The 16,144-nt window shown below is 38.7% G+C and overlaps 1 protein-coding gene across 2 annotated transcripts in view; it reads right to left on the bottom strand.

The window, feature by feature from the left end:
• PRIM2 (DNA primase subunit 2) overlaps positions 1-16,144 on the bottom strand; it is a 313,191-nt gene that overhangs the window by 107,479 nt on the left and 189,568 nt on the right. For both annotated transcript variants that reach the window (XM_059937545.1, XM_059937546.1), the window contains exon 8: positions 12,175-12,242. In XM_059937545.1, the coding sequence (XP_059793528.1) occupies positions 12,175-12,242 (68 nt within the window). The remainder of the gene's footprint in view (positions 1-12,174; positions 12,243-16,144) is intronic.

The following is a 16,144-nucleotide window of genomic DNA, read 5'->3' as shown; positions in this document are numbered from 1 at the left end:
AAGTAATTTAAAATTACACATGTGGCTCGTATTTGTGGTGCTCATATACTTCTGGACAGCACTGTCGTAGAGTGAGGACAGTGACACGAAGCAATCAAGTGCTTCCCCTGAGGACTAGGTCCACATGCAGAAACGCCAGTTGACCTACCCTGACTTCTATTTGCCAAGTGAAGATCAGACTCTGCTGGGCGTAAGTGGAATACAAGCTGCAACTGGGCCACTAAAGGAATGCCTCAAGTCAACTGTAAATATGCTTGTTTTCATAACACTGTGCTTGGGAATCAAGGTTCCAAACTTGAGCCACACCTTCCCATTTCTACTATCAGGGAAGCAATCGTGAATTCTGATTAGCTTGGAGGTAACCTGAATCACTGGGGGGAGGGTGTGTGTATGTGTGACACATTTTTGTCTGGGAGTCTTTGGGGCTGCGTGACTCACCTCAACACTTAATCACAACAGTCCATTCTTCTCTCATCTGTAAGAAGCTGTGCTGGGGGCCGGGGGGGTGGGTATGAGTCCGGAAGACAGCAGGACCCTGGGCTAGGCCAGACAGAACCCACCTCCCATCCTCAGGGAGCACCTCTACACCCTCCCTCCCCACCAACAAACAGCCTCTGAGGTTCATAAAATAGTAACACATAAAACACATTTCCTTTCTTCGTCAACTATTTCCCAGTACTCTTGAAAGAGGTTAACACTATTTACTCCTTTCTATCTGGCAGCTATAGTTTATCATATTTTAAAAACTGGTATCAAATAAAAAAGCAGTGAAGAAAGCATCACGAGTAATCAAAACTGATCTCTGCATCAAGGAAACATATTTCTTTGTTTAAATTAAAAAGTAAGCTAATACATTTTTCAAAATGAACTGTAATTTCCTACATCACTCTATAAAAGTATACCAAGTCCCAATACAACCCTTTCACATGAAGTCAGGTGTAATCATAGCACAAATGGAAAAACAATTTCAAAAAGAGGAAACAAAGGTTTTGAACATCACCCATAATATCCACTTTTGCAATCACAATTTTACCCACTTTGGATGTTAAAAAAAATACTCTGACCACATAAGCTAGGCTATTCAGACATTTAGAAAGCACAATCCCTGCAGTTTGGATTTCTTGGGTGTGTAGGAAATCAAGGGAACCACAGTTACAATATATCACTTCCTGCTGTGAGGATATCACAGGAAAATTCACTCAATAGCTGTCACCACTGAAACTGAAATGAGTTTCTTTCTACAGCTAAATCCCTAGTAAATGGTATCCCACTTGTGTTAGCCCAAGTGATTTTCCCTGCAGTTACTCCAAACGAGAACACAATCAATAAAATTCTGTTATAAATTGAATGTAAATTATTTTTCCACAAGCATGAATTTTACTCAATTTTGCGTAAAAAAAATTCTCTCCGAAAAACTACCATCAGACGATACGTAGGATACCGATCTATATTTCCCTACAATTGAGAGAAGCTGTATGATTTCAAGAGGTGCACATATACAATAAAAAAACAAGCTCATATGGGTTTCCACATCAGGTGAGAACTATAAACAGCACAATCACTACTCCTCTTTGTTTTAGGTTGGCCCCATCTTTTCCCATATGGTCCATATTTTTCTATTTATTCCAATTTCTAAGCTGCAACAGTCCAATGAACTGCAAGAGAGTTGAAAGTTGCACCTCATTTTTCTATAAAAAATATCTGTACCTCACAATTGTCAAAAATCATGGAATTGCACCCTTAAAATGAGTGCATTTCATTGTATGTAAATTATACCTCAATAAAATTGATTTAAAACGTAAAATATACACATGCATCCCTATAAGATAGTCACACTACAGTGCTACATAGATGTTTGCACCATACACACTTAAAGCCCCCAACAAAGATCTCTATTTTCATGAGTATGTTTTTTATACTCCTTTTACATTCTTAGCATATTCTGGGAGTATAATGACCCCTAAAAGTAGAGGCTGTTTTGACTTGGCTTTGACCCAGGATAGTCAAATGATTACAATAAAGAAATGTTGCCTGAGAGATTGGTACTGAAAAGTTGAGGGTGGGGTGTGCGTGAAATAAAGTTCTAACACACAGGAGAACTAAGACATTAAATTGATGGTCATCGTCTCATTTCCCCACAATGTACAGAGGGCGGGATGCTTCTGAGATACGCTATCACAGGTCTATGGCACCCGACGATGCCCCCTCACACTTGTTCCCTAATAACAGAGAGAACCAGGGACATGAAGGTGGGGGTTTGATGGAGGTTTTGAAGGGAGGGGAGAAGAAGGGGAGAGCTAATGAGGATTATTATTACAAGTCACATCCAGAGATCACGTCACACACTTTTCCTACACACTCTGTCACTCTTGCACAGCCATTAACAATGGCTCATCATGTTAAGGTCTTCGTTTCATAGATCAAAACAGCAAGGTCATAGCTTTGGTTTTATTTTGTTTTTAAATACAGTCTTCAACATTTGGATAGGTCACTGGGGAGAAAGAAAGGGGGTCCTTCTGAGGTCACACAGAGAAACAGAAAGGACTCTCTTCGGTTAGCTCCTGATTCCAGGAGAAACAGTCCCAAGTCCCAAAACAAAAGGCAAAACCAGTGTTGAATTTCTACAATGTATAAAGAGTATTTCTTTACCAAAGATTTTCCTTGGAAATGACAGAAAATTCACTAACATTTTGTCCAAACTATTATACCATCTCATCCAGTCTCAACATTTAGTAGCTTAAAAAACCTAAATGAGAGGTAAAATTTTAAAACCTAAAAGTGTTCTCTCCCAGCACTGGCTCATTCAGGAGTCTTCCTGAGGTCCAGCCCCTGTTACAGTAACAGGGAGAGAGGTAAACAGAAGGAAGGATGCCTTGCTCTCATGGAGCTTACACTGCAGACAAACACACACCAAAAAACAAATGAACACATAAAAATGACCATTTCAGCCAGTGACGCTGCTGTGAGGAAAACAGAGCAGGTGACAGCACAGAGGCCCTGGGGGTGAGTGTGAGCTGGGTGACCAGAAGCAGCCTTTTGTGAGGCTGAGAGGACACAGTTACATCATGTGACCAAGGTCCCCAGTGGCCTCCTGTGGACAGTATGTATGCCGTCCACCAAGGACCACGGCAGCTCAATTAAAAATGGGCTGTTTATTCCCTTTGTATCAATGTTATCTTTTTAGAACTACTTTCTAAACAGTAGTTACAAACAACTGAGGGGGCGCTACACCTTCAGTGAGTCTGGGCTGTCTGTCCGCAGCCCAATCTATCAACGTTTTGTTTTTACTGTGAATTGTGCCTGGTTGCCAGGGGGTCTTCTTAGGTTCACTAAACATTTAGACTCACAAGATTTCCACACGTGGCACCAGGTGGCTCAGAAAGACCCAGGACAGAACCCCAGCTCACCAGCTGGGCAGCATGAGCACTAGACCTCCTGCAACACCTGCACAGGTGGGTGGCTCGGGGGCAAGGAGGGCACGCCCACACCCGGAAGCACGGGGCTGCTGTGGCTCAGGGACCTCAGACCCCTCAGTGGCCGCAAGCCCTTAGAACCACGTCCACAGCTACCTCAGACTTGGAACTCCAAATCCATTAATCTAGAAACCATTATTATACTTTAAAAAATATATGACTATGTAAACATATTTCAAATATGACAGAGAACCGTGCTGTCCAATCCAATAACCATTAGCTACAACTGGCTACTTAAATTTAAATTAATTAAAATAAAATTACAACCTGCGCACTTCAGTCACACTAGCCATACTTCAAGCACTCAACAGCCATAAGTAGCTGCTGGCTGCTGGGTTGAGCGGCACAGGTACAGAACATTTCCATCACCACAGAAAGTTCCACTCACAGCACTACGCAAATCACTTTTTCGCTGCTAATATATCACAGTAACTACCACAATGCTTTCTCAGGCTTTTTAAGAAAATTGTTTCCCATAGCATTGTCATCATTTTGTACCTTGCTAGTGCTTTATGCCTAACACAGTGTAAAATAACTAATTTTCTTTATTACTTAACTAGAGGACAATCAATATTTTAAAGAAACCCAAAGAGTGAAGAATAGGAAATTTGAAAACTACAGACAATGAAACTACTTGAAAAACATAAACAATCATAAACTTTGCTTTCCAGGAAGACTGACAGCATCCACAATCCATAAATCCCTAAGAAACCTTGGAGTCAGAGGGCCAACAGAAATCTGACATTTCTACTTGGGAACAAGCTGCAAGAACACTGTGATATGCAAGGCTGTGTGCCCACAGAATCATGTCCCTCTACTGTGATTTCCATGATGCTATGTGCCCCACAGAATCAGGTACCTCTACTATGCTAACAGCCATCATAATTTACTATAATTACTTTAAGATTCTCTCTTTTCTGAGCAACACTGAGTCCTATAAGAGCAGAAATAAACATGTATCCTTAGAACCTAACACCATGCCTGGCACCAAGTAGTTCCCGTAGTATGTGTTAAATTAATAATAAATAAAACAAACACTTAGAATAAAGGTTTGTGACCATGTATTTACCTCCACAAGTCACAGCCACTACGTACAATCTCATTACAGAGTCTACTATTTACAAAGGTATCTATTTGCCTTGGCAAGATGGCCAGTTGAAGAGCCAGGAAAGACTTTCCTATCTTCTTTCTATATCACTGAAAAGAAAATCAGTACTTTATATTCCTGTAAAAATCATTGTTAACCCTTTTTCAACTTTAAAACATGTTAAGCTAACAAAGTGACCTAACTACAAACCCCAGGGAAATTTAGTATTGTATATAAATTAAGAGTGGTGGTTTACCTGTAAAACTGATGAAAAGTGATGTTAAAAGCTGTTTTCAACCTCCCAAGAGAAAACCCTCACATTAATAGGCAGATCAATGGCCCTCCAAAGATGTTCACTCATGAATATGTTAGGTTATGTGGGAAAAAGGACTCTGCAGATGTAATTAAGATTAAGGACCTTGAGATGGGGCAATTATCCTGGGTATACATGTGGGCAATGTAACTACATGAGACTGTAAAAGCAGAAAGCTTTCTCAGGGTGGAGGCAGAGATGCAGTCACAGAAGTCAGTTCTGACACATGAGAAGGACTGATGCACTGCTGCCGGCTTGGACAGGGGACCACACGCAAGGACCAGAAAGAGGCCCCTGGGGCTCAGGGAAAGCAGAGGAAGGAATGTGGGCCCCTGGCTGACAGCCTGCCAGGAAATGGGGATCTCAGTCCCGCCACCACAAGGAACTGCACTCAGCCAGCAACATGCATGAGCTTTAGCAGCACACTCTGCTCCAGAGCTTCCAGCAACAGCCACAGCTCTGCTGGCATCGTGATTTTAGCTGCGGGAGGCCCATGTGGGATTTCTGACCTACAGGACTGTATGATAAAAATGAGTGCTGCCCATTCAATTTGTGGTAATTTGTTATGGCTACAACAAAATTTTCTAATCTAGACACACTAATAAGGTTTAAAATTCAGCATCCTGAATTCTGTCTTCTTCAAGTTGCTGGTTCACTTGCTAAGGATGTGGTCACTTCCTTGCCTCTCTTGTCCCTGTAAAGCTATAAGCCACCTAGGCTGCTGCTGCTCTCTGTCCTATCTCCGTCTCCTGGGAAACATCTCTGCTGCCATCCCTCTTCATGCAGTCATCACAGCATATCTTCTCCCCAGTGGACCTCATCTGGCCACAAAGAAGCTGCTAACACTCTGTAATTGTTCTTCACAGCTTTATTCAACCAAAAAAAGCCTGAATACCCAGTAAAATGGGAATGGTTAAGATAGATATATCTATCCTCAATTGAATACTGTAAGTCACTTAAAAATGCAGCCATGAAAAGTAATCTTCTACTTTACTACATAGGTATGACATACTAAGTGAAAAAAAATTTTTTTTAGTTTAACCATTTAAATTATTGTTACATAAAAATATAGAGAGATTACAACAAAAGCCTAGCAGTGGTTATTATATTAGTGAAGCAGGATTCGTTTCTTCTATTTTTCCAAATTTTATATAGTATGACTATAAATTTTATCAAAAAACATTAAATGACATAAAATTTGTAACATAAACCACATACACCTCTCTCCTTCCTCTGCTTGATTAAGCTGCAGCAACTACTCCAGTACAGCCACGCATGTGTGTGTGTGTGTGTGTGTGTGTGTGTGTGTGTGTGTGTATAGATTGCTCTTCTTTCCCTGTTAGCATATAAACATCTTGAGCTGAGGGACCACATCTCTTAGCATCTTTGTACACAGAGTATCCATTATAGTGCCCTTAACACAATGGAAGGATTTTAATAAAATGCTCACTTTTGACAAGTACATCTCTAAAAAGGCATAAACATTTTCAATACAAACGTGAAAAAAAAATAACTCAAAGACCATAAATAATGGGAAAGAACACATTCTTTCTAATTTATTAATATCTTACAAGGCACCTGAAACATCTTCACAATAATCACTGAGCTAAAAGCTTATGTTGCTGCATGTAGAAAAGGAAATAAATATAGTCAAGTTAATGCCAGAGCTTAGAAACAGGTGATGAGGAAGAGCTGACGAACAGCTGGAGCCCGTGGACCACGTTAATGAGGCTCTCACTTCAGCCCTCACCTGGTGGGCATCCTGATCTACCAAACCTTTCCTAACACATGAATGCCCAACAATTTTCTGATTTCAAAATGAGAACTAACTCAAAAATAAAACACTGGGAACTGTACCACCATGGATACTGGGAAAAGCTTTCTTACAGAGATTGCATTTCTGATATAAAATCTGTGTCGGCATATTCTTCGGAGGAATGAATAGAAATGTGTACATATCAACCAAATGTACTGCATTAGGAAAAAAAATTTACAAAATAATTGTTGGTAATAATACTAACTGAAGGAAAAAAAATAATACCAACTGAAGAAAGATGCTTTCATTATTTTAAATGATTTTCAAATAAAGGTCAATATAAACATCTGCTTAGAAATTCAGGATGCATTACAAGTTAATCCATGTGATACAGTTCAAGTATTTACTACAGGTAATGCTTCTCTTTGCTAGCTTCTCTTATCTTTACTTGATTTCTGTTTTATTCTTAGGTTGAAATATGCTAATAAAATTAGGAAAAATAGTGTAACAAATACATGGTTTTGAAATTATTCTTTAATTTTTAATTAAAGAGTTGGAAAATCATTAAATTTATTGGCAAAATATTAAATGAGAACAATATTCACTTCATATCTTGAGGTGGAGAGGTGAAGGAGGAAGACACACTGTGGGGAAAGGCATTATTTTTAAGGGAAAAAAAAATCATATCCAAGTAATCACATGTAGATTGTGGGCTACAACTTTTCTTCTGTAGTCTCACCTATTTACACCTAGCATTTGTAAATGATACAATAAATAAAAATAACAATCTTTAACATAAACACCCTTGGTAGTCTAATACATTTTTATAAATATTATCCCATAGGTTCCAACATTAGGGTAGCAAAGACACTTATACACAATAAACTTCTACATTTACAGGAACATATCCCAAGGCCTTTATATATCTCCAAATTAGAAAATCAGTACATGATATAATTCACCCTAGAAAATGCAGTGATGTGTGAGGATGTGTAAGGTCACCTTGAGATGTGGACTCATTAGATGATGTATATAATGATATGTGACTTGAGGAGAGCAGAAATTATGATTTACACAAATTCTCTCTGGCATTTCGGAATTTAACACGAACTTCCTGAGGCTCCATCACTAAACTTTAAAATAGGGATAATGACAAACAACCGTCTACCATCCTCACTGGGGTGTTCTGAGTATGAACTAAAAAGCCAGTTTGGACAGTACTTTGTAAACTAGCCAGTTTGATTTCTGGGTCCCATGTCCTCCTCCCTCTTCTAATTACTTGCCCCTTCAATTATTTCCTCTTATTCCCATAAACCTCGTTTCTCCCTGACCGATAAACATTGCTCATCTTTCCAGCCTTCGGGGAAAAATCAAACACTTGTTTAACCATGACACTCATGGGTACAGTCCCCTTTCCTCCTCACTCTGCCAAGATCAGTCTACGCTCCCTGTATGCCCACAGCCTCATTCCTCATTTCCTCCTCGACCCCCATCCCAGGGATAGACTTGCATCTGTACCACTGCAAGGCGGGGGCTGAGCCACCCGTGGCTCCCATGCACCTAATCCAACTGACGTGAGGAGATTCTGACCTGACTTCCCTACGCATTTAACAGTGTTCACCTTTCTGAAAGCTTTCCCTTAGCATTGTTGATGCCACCACACCTTGCTGTGCTCCTGTTTCACTCGAGATTCCTCCCTGGTGTCTTTACCGGCTTCTCTTTTAACTCATCTCCTCCCTCCATCACTGCCCATCACAGGTCAGTTAAACACTAACTTCTATGGGTTCTATTCAGGGCCATTTCCCCTTTTCTTATCACTCTATATTCTCTCCCTGAGTGATCTCAACCATCCCCCCGATTTTAACCACCCCTATATAGTGGAGATTAGCAAATGTCTCTCTATAAACCTCGCTCTCAAACTCCGGGTCTATATTCAGCTACTTACTAAACACTCCCCATATGCTCCACCAGCATCTCAACTTTAAAATGTCTGAACCCACTGAACCTACGATCCCAGCAGTCCAATTCACCCCCTTGTCCTCCTTTACTCTCCTTCACGGTCACTGACAACATCCTCCCCCAAGTGAGATCAAAGTTCAGTCCAATCTGAGCAGCCACTGTGAGCCACCACTGTGCTAGGGGGTGTGGAATCCAAACAACCACTTCATGGCCTCATCACTTAAGGAAATGTACTTTGTGTTTAATTCCATTCAAAAGGTTTACAAATGTTGTAATGTGTTTAAATGCCTATCCCTCAAATGAAATCAAAACTGTAAATTCCTTGAGAAAAGAAATTGTCTTTTTTTTTTTTTTGTAATCCCCGGCACATAATAGGTGCTCAGTTACTGATGGATGCTACTAACGAATAGCTTGCATTTCCATAAGAGATTGAAGCAAAATGCTTTCTGTGGTTAATTTAACTTTTAACTATATAACTAGGTTCAACTAAGAAAATCTGGACACATCGCTTCTACATTCTCAGAATGATATATATTGTTAAGCAATATACTAAATTATTAGGTTGGCAAAGTGTTATACTAATTCTCTTTGAATGTCTAAGTCCCGTAAAATGACTTGGGAATTTCTCTGTATTGCTACTTCAATTTTTGCGGATATTGTTATCATCTCCCAAATTAGTTTTATTGACAAACTTAATTAAAACACTACTCATCATTCCTCTTTGATCATTAGAGGCACTAAACAAAATTAGACCTAATAATGATTTCAGTTTCAACCTCCTAATGTCCACCTCCCCTTCTCGGTTATACTTAAACTATACAGTTCATGCAAATCAATGATGATTATTTTTTCCTAACAAGATTATCATTAGCATCTTTCAATCCAAACAGTATTCTTTCTTATTTTGACCTAAGCAAAAGGAAGGTAAAAGAAAAACATTACATTTAGACAGCCAAGAGACAATTCAATACATTGGAAAGGCTTTCCACAAGGTTACCTTGTGTAACAGGAAGTGTCCAACTATGCACATCAGCTGCCACCCTACATACAGATGTCTCTGACATGGTAATAAAACAAGAAACCATTTGGTTTAATAATAATAATAATTTTTAAAAAAGCAACATCAGTTGGTGCATATTACATGTAGCATCTAGCCCTGGTTGCTTAGCAAACAGCCACAAGTGACTTCCACAGAGAATGAAAACCCTAAATGAATGTACAGTTTGTGCAAGTTTCAAGGACTCAAGAAGACGTGTCAGTAGTTAATCTAAACTCTAGTTGACAATGACCGCACTGGGGTGGAGGAAGGAGAATCCATCATTATCTCACAGAATCAAGCACTGACTAGATGTGAGATCCAGCCCTTTAGGTCTATGTCTTCTGACTCAATGGTTTTATAGGGAAAAGAACTGTAACAATATGATTATTATAAATTATAAAAACTTTATGCAGAAAAAAACCAACAAAATATCACTGGTATAACACGTATTCATTCATTCAACAAAACACATAATGAAGACCTATCATGAAAAGCACTTTGCAGCTCTGGAGCAGTTCATACTCTAATGGAGAAATCAGGCAAGGAAACAAGCGATTACAGTATCATAGGTTCTGTAACATGGGGAGCCATGCAGTATTACGGGAACACAAATAAACACCTGAGAGGGAGCTGGGTGCGAGGAAGGGAGGGTGAGAACCAAGTGGTCAGGGAGAGCTCATCAGAGGAGGCGAACAAGAACAAGCAACATTAGTCAAGTCACAGAGGTGGAGGAAGGGGAAAAGAGCATTCCGGGAAATTATCTGCAAGGGCACTGAGGAGAGCAAGGGCATGTCACACTGGAGGAGCTTCAGGGCACCTGCTGGCAGGAGAAGTCAGGGCATCAGTACTGACAGAAAGTCCAAAGAGCCAGGCCAGCTCCTTCCAGAAGGACCTCATCTGCCAGGCTGAGAAGTTCTCACTTCATCCCGGGGGAAATTCAGGAGACAGAATGCTTTTAAACCGAGGAATAATATAATCACTGCAGCAGTGATGTGAAATAGAGAGGGCAAATTGGGCAAAGATAAGAGGCCACCAGAGGGAGATGCTCAGGCTGGGATTGGGAGGAGAGGGGGGCAGGGGAGTGACTAACACAGAGCTCTCAGAAATTTAACAACTCTGTACAGTATTCATGCTACTCAGTCCCTCGTGAAGTGTTAGTCTGTACCCCACCCTCCGCAACTGGAGAGGAGGACAGGAGAGGAGGAAAAGAGGGAGCAGGGAGGCAGGGGAGGAGGAAAATGAAGAACACTGAAAGACACTGGAAATTAACGTCCATGCCAATTTCTGAAGGAGCAGTAGCATTCTAGGTTTCAAAAGAATAAAAAGAAACCATAGAGGAAAACACTAAAGGTGCTTGGCTGCATAAAACTTGAAAATGTAGGTATGTTGGATAATGCAACATAATAAAAAACTTTCAGAAAAAAAAAAAAACGATTGTAACAAATACAACAAAGAGTCACTACCCTTTATATCTAAAGTACGTAAGATCAAATAATCAAAAGATGCTATCAATAAATGGGCAAAGATACAGATAGTTAATCCTACCTCAAAAAAAAGTGGATAACAACATGATTTAAAATCATTCTTAATAATAATCAGTGCAAAGTACATGATACCAACAGTATCTTTATGGTAAACCTATTAAATTAGCAACTGTTTTAGCTGCCCCCTCTTGTTCAGGGTACAGCAACATGGGGGATCTTGTATGAAAATACAAGTAGAATAAGGTTTTTGAAAAAGAAATAAATATACTTAAATCTTTAAAAGGGTTCATATGCTTTCACAAATTCCACTTCTGAAAACCCATGCTAAGGAAACAATCAAAAATACAGATAAAGATTTACATACCGCATTTTTTACACTAGTGAAAAGAATGAAAAATGGTCTAAATGCTCCCCAAAGAATGATAAATATACTATAGGACACCCATACAAGAAAATATCATATAATCATGAAAAACTATGTTTGTGGAGAGATTTTAGTAACAGAAAAAATGAAAAAATTAGTGAATTATATAAAAGTATAATTACAACACTGAGTTTTAAAACAGCACAGAGGAAAGCAGTATTATTTCTGAGTAGTGATGATAGGTTTTTCCTCCTCCTTTCCTGTATTTTCTAAGTTTGTTTTTAAATAATGAGGATAAATTATTTTTGTATTTAGAAAACAAATATAACTTATTTCAACTACCCCCAACAAAATATGTGCAGGTCCCCATAGTTTGTCTTAGCCTCGCAGTTAAGCAAATAGCTCATTCCTTTGAGATCTTTCTGAACTCAGTCATCACAACTCATTTTAACTTCAACTTATCAACCAGTTCTACATACTTTTATAGAATTAAAAGAACTTTCTATAGTACCCTGAAGTCAAGGGTAACAAGCGCATTGCACTAAGAACTTCAACTTAAATCAGAGAATTACAGACAAAAGAAAAAGAAAGGCTTTGTAAAGTTTTTAGACATCGAAGAGGCTTTAACCACATTGGTGTACTTTACCCACCGTAATGCAGGTGGATTTACAAGTTTGACAGGCTGGGCCTTTGTATTACCTGAGGTGGTTGAGCAGAGGCTGGAGTCTCTCATCCGACTGCACAGCGGGCAAGGACCTGGCTGTTAACTGAAAACAGAGAAGGGGGTGAGTAACCACAGCAAAGGCCTCAGACTGAACTCATCTGAACTACATGCAAAATGGAGACCCAGAGAGCAGAAGGAGATGGGGGGTTCCTAAAATGTAAGGACACTGTTCTTTTTTTTTGTTTTTTTTAACATCTTTATTGGAGTATAATTGCTTTAAAATGTTGTGTTAGTTTCTGCTGTTTAACAAAGTGAATCAGCTATACATATACATATATCACCATATCCCCTCCCTCTTGTGTCTCCCTCCCACCCTCCCTATCCCACCCCTCTAGGTGATCACAAAGCACCGAGCTGATCTCCCTGTGCTATGCAGCTGCTTCCCACTAGCTACCTATTTTACATTTGGTAGTGTATATATGTCAATGGCCCTCCCTCACTTCATCCCAGCTTACCCTTCCCCCTCCCCGTGTCCTCAAGTCCATTCTCTGCGTGTGTCTTTATTCCTATCCTGCCCCTAGGTTCATCAGAACCAGTTTTTTTTGTAGATTCCATATATATGCGTTAGCATACGGCATTTGTTTTTCTCTTTCTGACTTACTTCACTCTGTATGACAGACCATATGTTCATGGGTTTATCTCTGGGCTTTCTATCCTGTTCCATTGATCTATATTTCTGCTTTTGTGCCAGTACCATACTCTCTTGATTACAGTAGCTCTGTAGTATAGTCTGAAGTCAGTGAGCCTGATTCCTCCAGCTCCGTTTTTCTTTCTCAAGATTGCTTTGGCTATTTGGGGATTTTTGTGTTTCCATACAAATTGTAAAATTTTTTGTTCTAGTTCTGTGAGAAATGCCAGTGGTAGTTTGATAGGGATTGCATTGAATCTGTAGATTGCTTTGGGTAGTAGAGTCATTTTCACAATGTTGATTTTTCCAATCCAAGAACATGGTATATCTCTCCATCTATTCATAACATCTTTAATTTCTTTCATCAGTGTCTTATAATTCTCTGCATACAGGTCTTTTGTCTCCTTAGGTAGGTTTATTCCTAGATATTTTATTCTTTTTGTTGCAGTGGTAAATGGGAGTGTTTCCTTAATTTCACTTTCAGATTTTTCATCATTAGTGTATAGGAATGCAAGAGATTTCTGTGCATTAATTTTGCGTCCTGCTACTTTACCAAATTCATTGATTAGGTCTAGTAGTTTTCTGGTAGCATCTTTAGGATTCTCTATGTATAGTATCATGTCATCTGTAAACAGTGACAGCTTTACTTCTTCTTTTCCAATTTGGATTCCTTTTATTTCTTTTTTTCTCTGATTGCTGTGGCTAACACTTCCAAAACTATGTTGAATAATAGTGGTGAGAGTGGGCAACCTTGTCTTGTTTCCTGATCTTAGTGGAAATGGTTTCACTTTTTCACCATTGAGAACGATGTTGGCTGTGGGTTTGTCTTATATGGCCTTTATTATGTTGAGGTAAGTTCCCTCTATGACTACTTTCTGGACGGTTTCTATCACAAATGGGTGTTGAATTTTGTCAAAAGCTTTTTCTGCATCTCCTGAGATGATCGTATGGTTTTTATCCTTCAATTTGTTAATATGGTGTATCACATTGATTGATTTGCGTATATTGAGGAATCCTTGCATTCTTGGGATAAACCCCACTTGATCATGGTGTATGATCCTTTTAATGTGCTGTTGGATTCTGTTTGCTAGTATTTTGTTGAGGAATTTTTGCATCTATGTTCATCAGTGATACTGGCCTGTAGTTTTCTTTCTTTGTGACATCTTTGTCTGGTTTTGGTATCAGGGTGATGGTGGCCTCGTAGAATGAGTTTGCTATATTTTGGAAGAGTTTGAGAAGGATAGGTGTTAGCTCTTCTCTAAACGTTTGATGGAATTCGCCTGTGAAGCCATCCGGCCCTGGGTTTTTGTTTCTTGGAAGATTTTTAATCACAGTTTCAATTTCAGTGCTTGTGATTCGTCTGTTTATATTTTCTATTTCTTCCTGGTTCAGTCTCGGAAGGTTGTGCTTTTCTAAGAATTTTTCCATTTCTTCCAGGTTGTCCATTTTAATGGCATACAGCAGCTTGTAGTAGTCTCTCATGATCCTTTGTATTTCTGCAGTGTCAGTTATTACTTCTCCTTTTTCATTTCTAATTCTGTTGATTTGAGTCTTCTCCCTTTTTTTCTTGAAGAGTCTGGTTAATGGTTTATCAATTTTGTTTATCTTCTCAAAAAACTAGCTTTTAGTTATATTGATCTTTGCTATTGTTTCCTTCATTTCTTTTTATTTATTTCTGACCTGATTTTTATGATTTCTTTCCTTCTGCTAACTTTGGGGTTTTTCGTTCTTCTTTCTCTAACTGCTTTAGGTGTAAGGTTAGGTTGTTTATTTGAGATTTTTCTTGTTTCCTGAGGTAGGATTGTATTGCTATAAAGTTCCCTCTTAGAACTGCTTTTGCTACATCCCATTGGTTGTGGGTCGTCTTGTTTTCATTGTCATGTGTTTCTAGGTATTTTTTGATTTCCTCAGTGATCTCTTGGTTATTTGGTAGTGTATTGTTTAGCCTCCATGTGTTTGTATATTTTACAGATCTTTTCCTGTAATTGATAACTAGTCTCATGGTGTTGTGGTTGGAGAAGATACTTGATATGATTTCAATTTTCTTAAATTTACCAAGGCTTGATTTGTGACCCAAGATATGATCTATCCTGAAGAATGTTCCATGAGCACTTGAGAAGAAAGTATACTCTGTTGTTTTTGGATGGAATGTCCTATAAATATTAATTAAGTCCATCTTGTTTAATGTATCATTTAAAGCTTGTGTCTCCTTATTTATTTTCATTTTGGATGATCTGTTCATTGGTGAAAGTGGGGTGTTAAAGTTCCCTACTATGATTGTGTTACTGTCAATTACCCCTTTTATGGCTGTTAGCATTTGCCTTATGTAATGAGGTGCTCCTACGTTGGGTGCATAAATATTTACAATTGTTTTATCTTCTTCTTGGATTGATCCCTTGATCATTATATAGTGTCCTTCTTTGTCTCTTGTAATAGTCTTTATTTTAAAGTCTATTTTGTCTGATATGAGAATCGCTACTCCAGCCTTCTTTTGATTTCCATTTGCATGGAATATCTTTTTCCATCCCCTCACTTTCAGTCTGTATGTGTCCCTAGGTCTGAAGTGGGTCTCTTATAGACAGCATATATATGGGTCTTGTTTTTGTATCCATTCAGCAAGTCTGTGTCTTTTGGTTGGAGCATTTAATCCATTCACGTTTAAGGTAATTATCAATATGTATGTTCCTATGACCATTTTCTTAATTGTTTTGGGTTTGTTTTTGTAGGTCCTTTTCTTCTCTTGTGTTTCCCACTTAGAGAAGTTCCTTTAGCATTTGTTGTAGAGCTGGATTGGTGGTGCTGAATTCTCTTAGCTTTTGCTTGTCTGTAAAGGTTTTAATTTCTCCGTCAAATCTGAATGAGATCCTTTCTGGGTAGAGTAATCTTGTTTGTAGGTTTTTCCCTTTCATCCCTTTAAATATGTCCTGACACTCCCTTCTGGCTTGCAGAGTTTGTGCTAAAAGATCAGCTGTTAACCTTATGGGGATTCCCTTGTATGTTAATTGTTGCTTTTCCCTTGATGCTTTTAATATTTTTTCTTTGTATTTAATTTTTGATAGTTTGATTAATATGTGTCTTGGCGTGTTTCTCCTTGGATTTATCCTGTATGGGACTCTCTATGCTTCCTGGACTTAACTGACTATTTTCTTTCCCATATTAGGGAGGTTTTCAACTATAATCTCTTCAAATATTTTCTCAGTCCCTTTCTTTTTCTCTTCTTCTTCTGGGACCCCTATAATTTGAATGTTGGTGTGTTTAATGTTGTCCCAGAGGTCTCTGAGACTATCCTCAGTTCTTTTCATTCTTTTTTCTTTATT

This window comes from Balaenoptera ricei, chromosome 11, assembly GCF_028023285.1.
Source record: "Balaenoptera ricei isolate mBalRic1 chromosome 11, mBalRic1.hap2, whole genome shotgun sequence".
NCBI classification, from domain to species: domain Eukaryota; kingdom Metazoa; phylum Chordata; class Mammalia; order Artiodactyla; family Balaenopteridae; genus Balaenoptera; species Balaenoptera ricei.
This window is presented reverse-complemented; position numbering and strand designations above follow the sequence as displayed.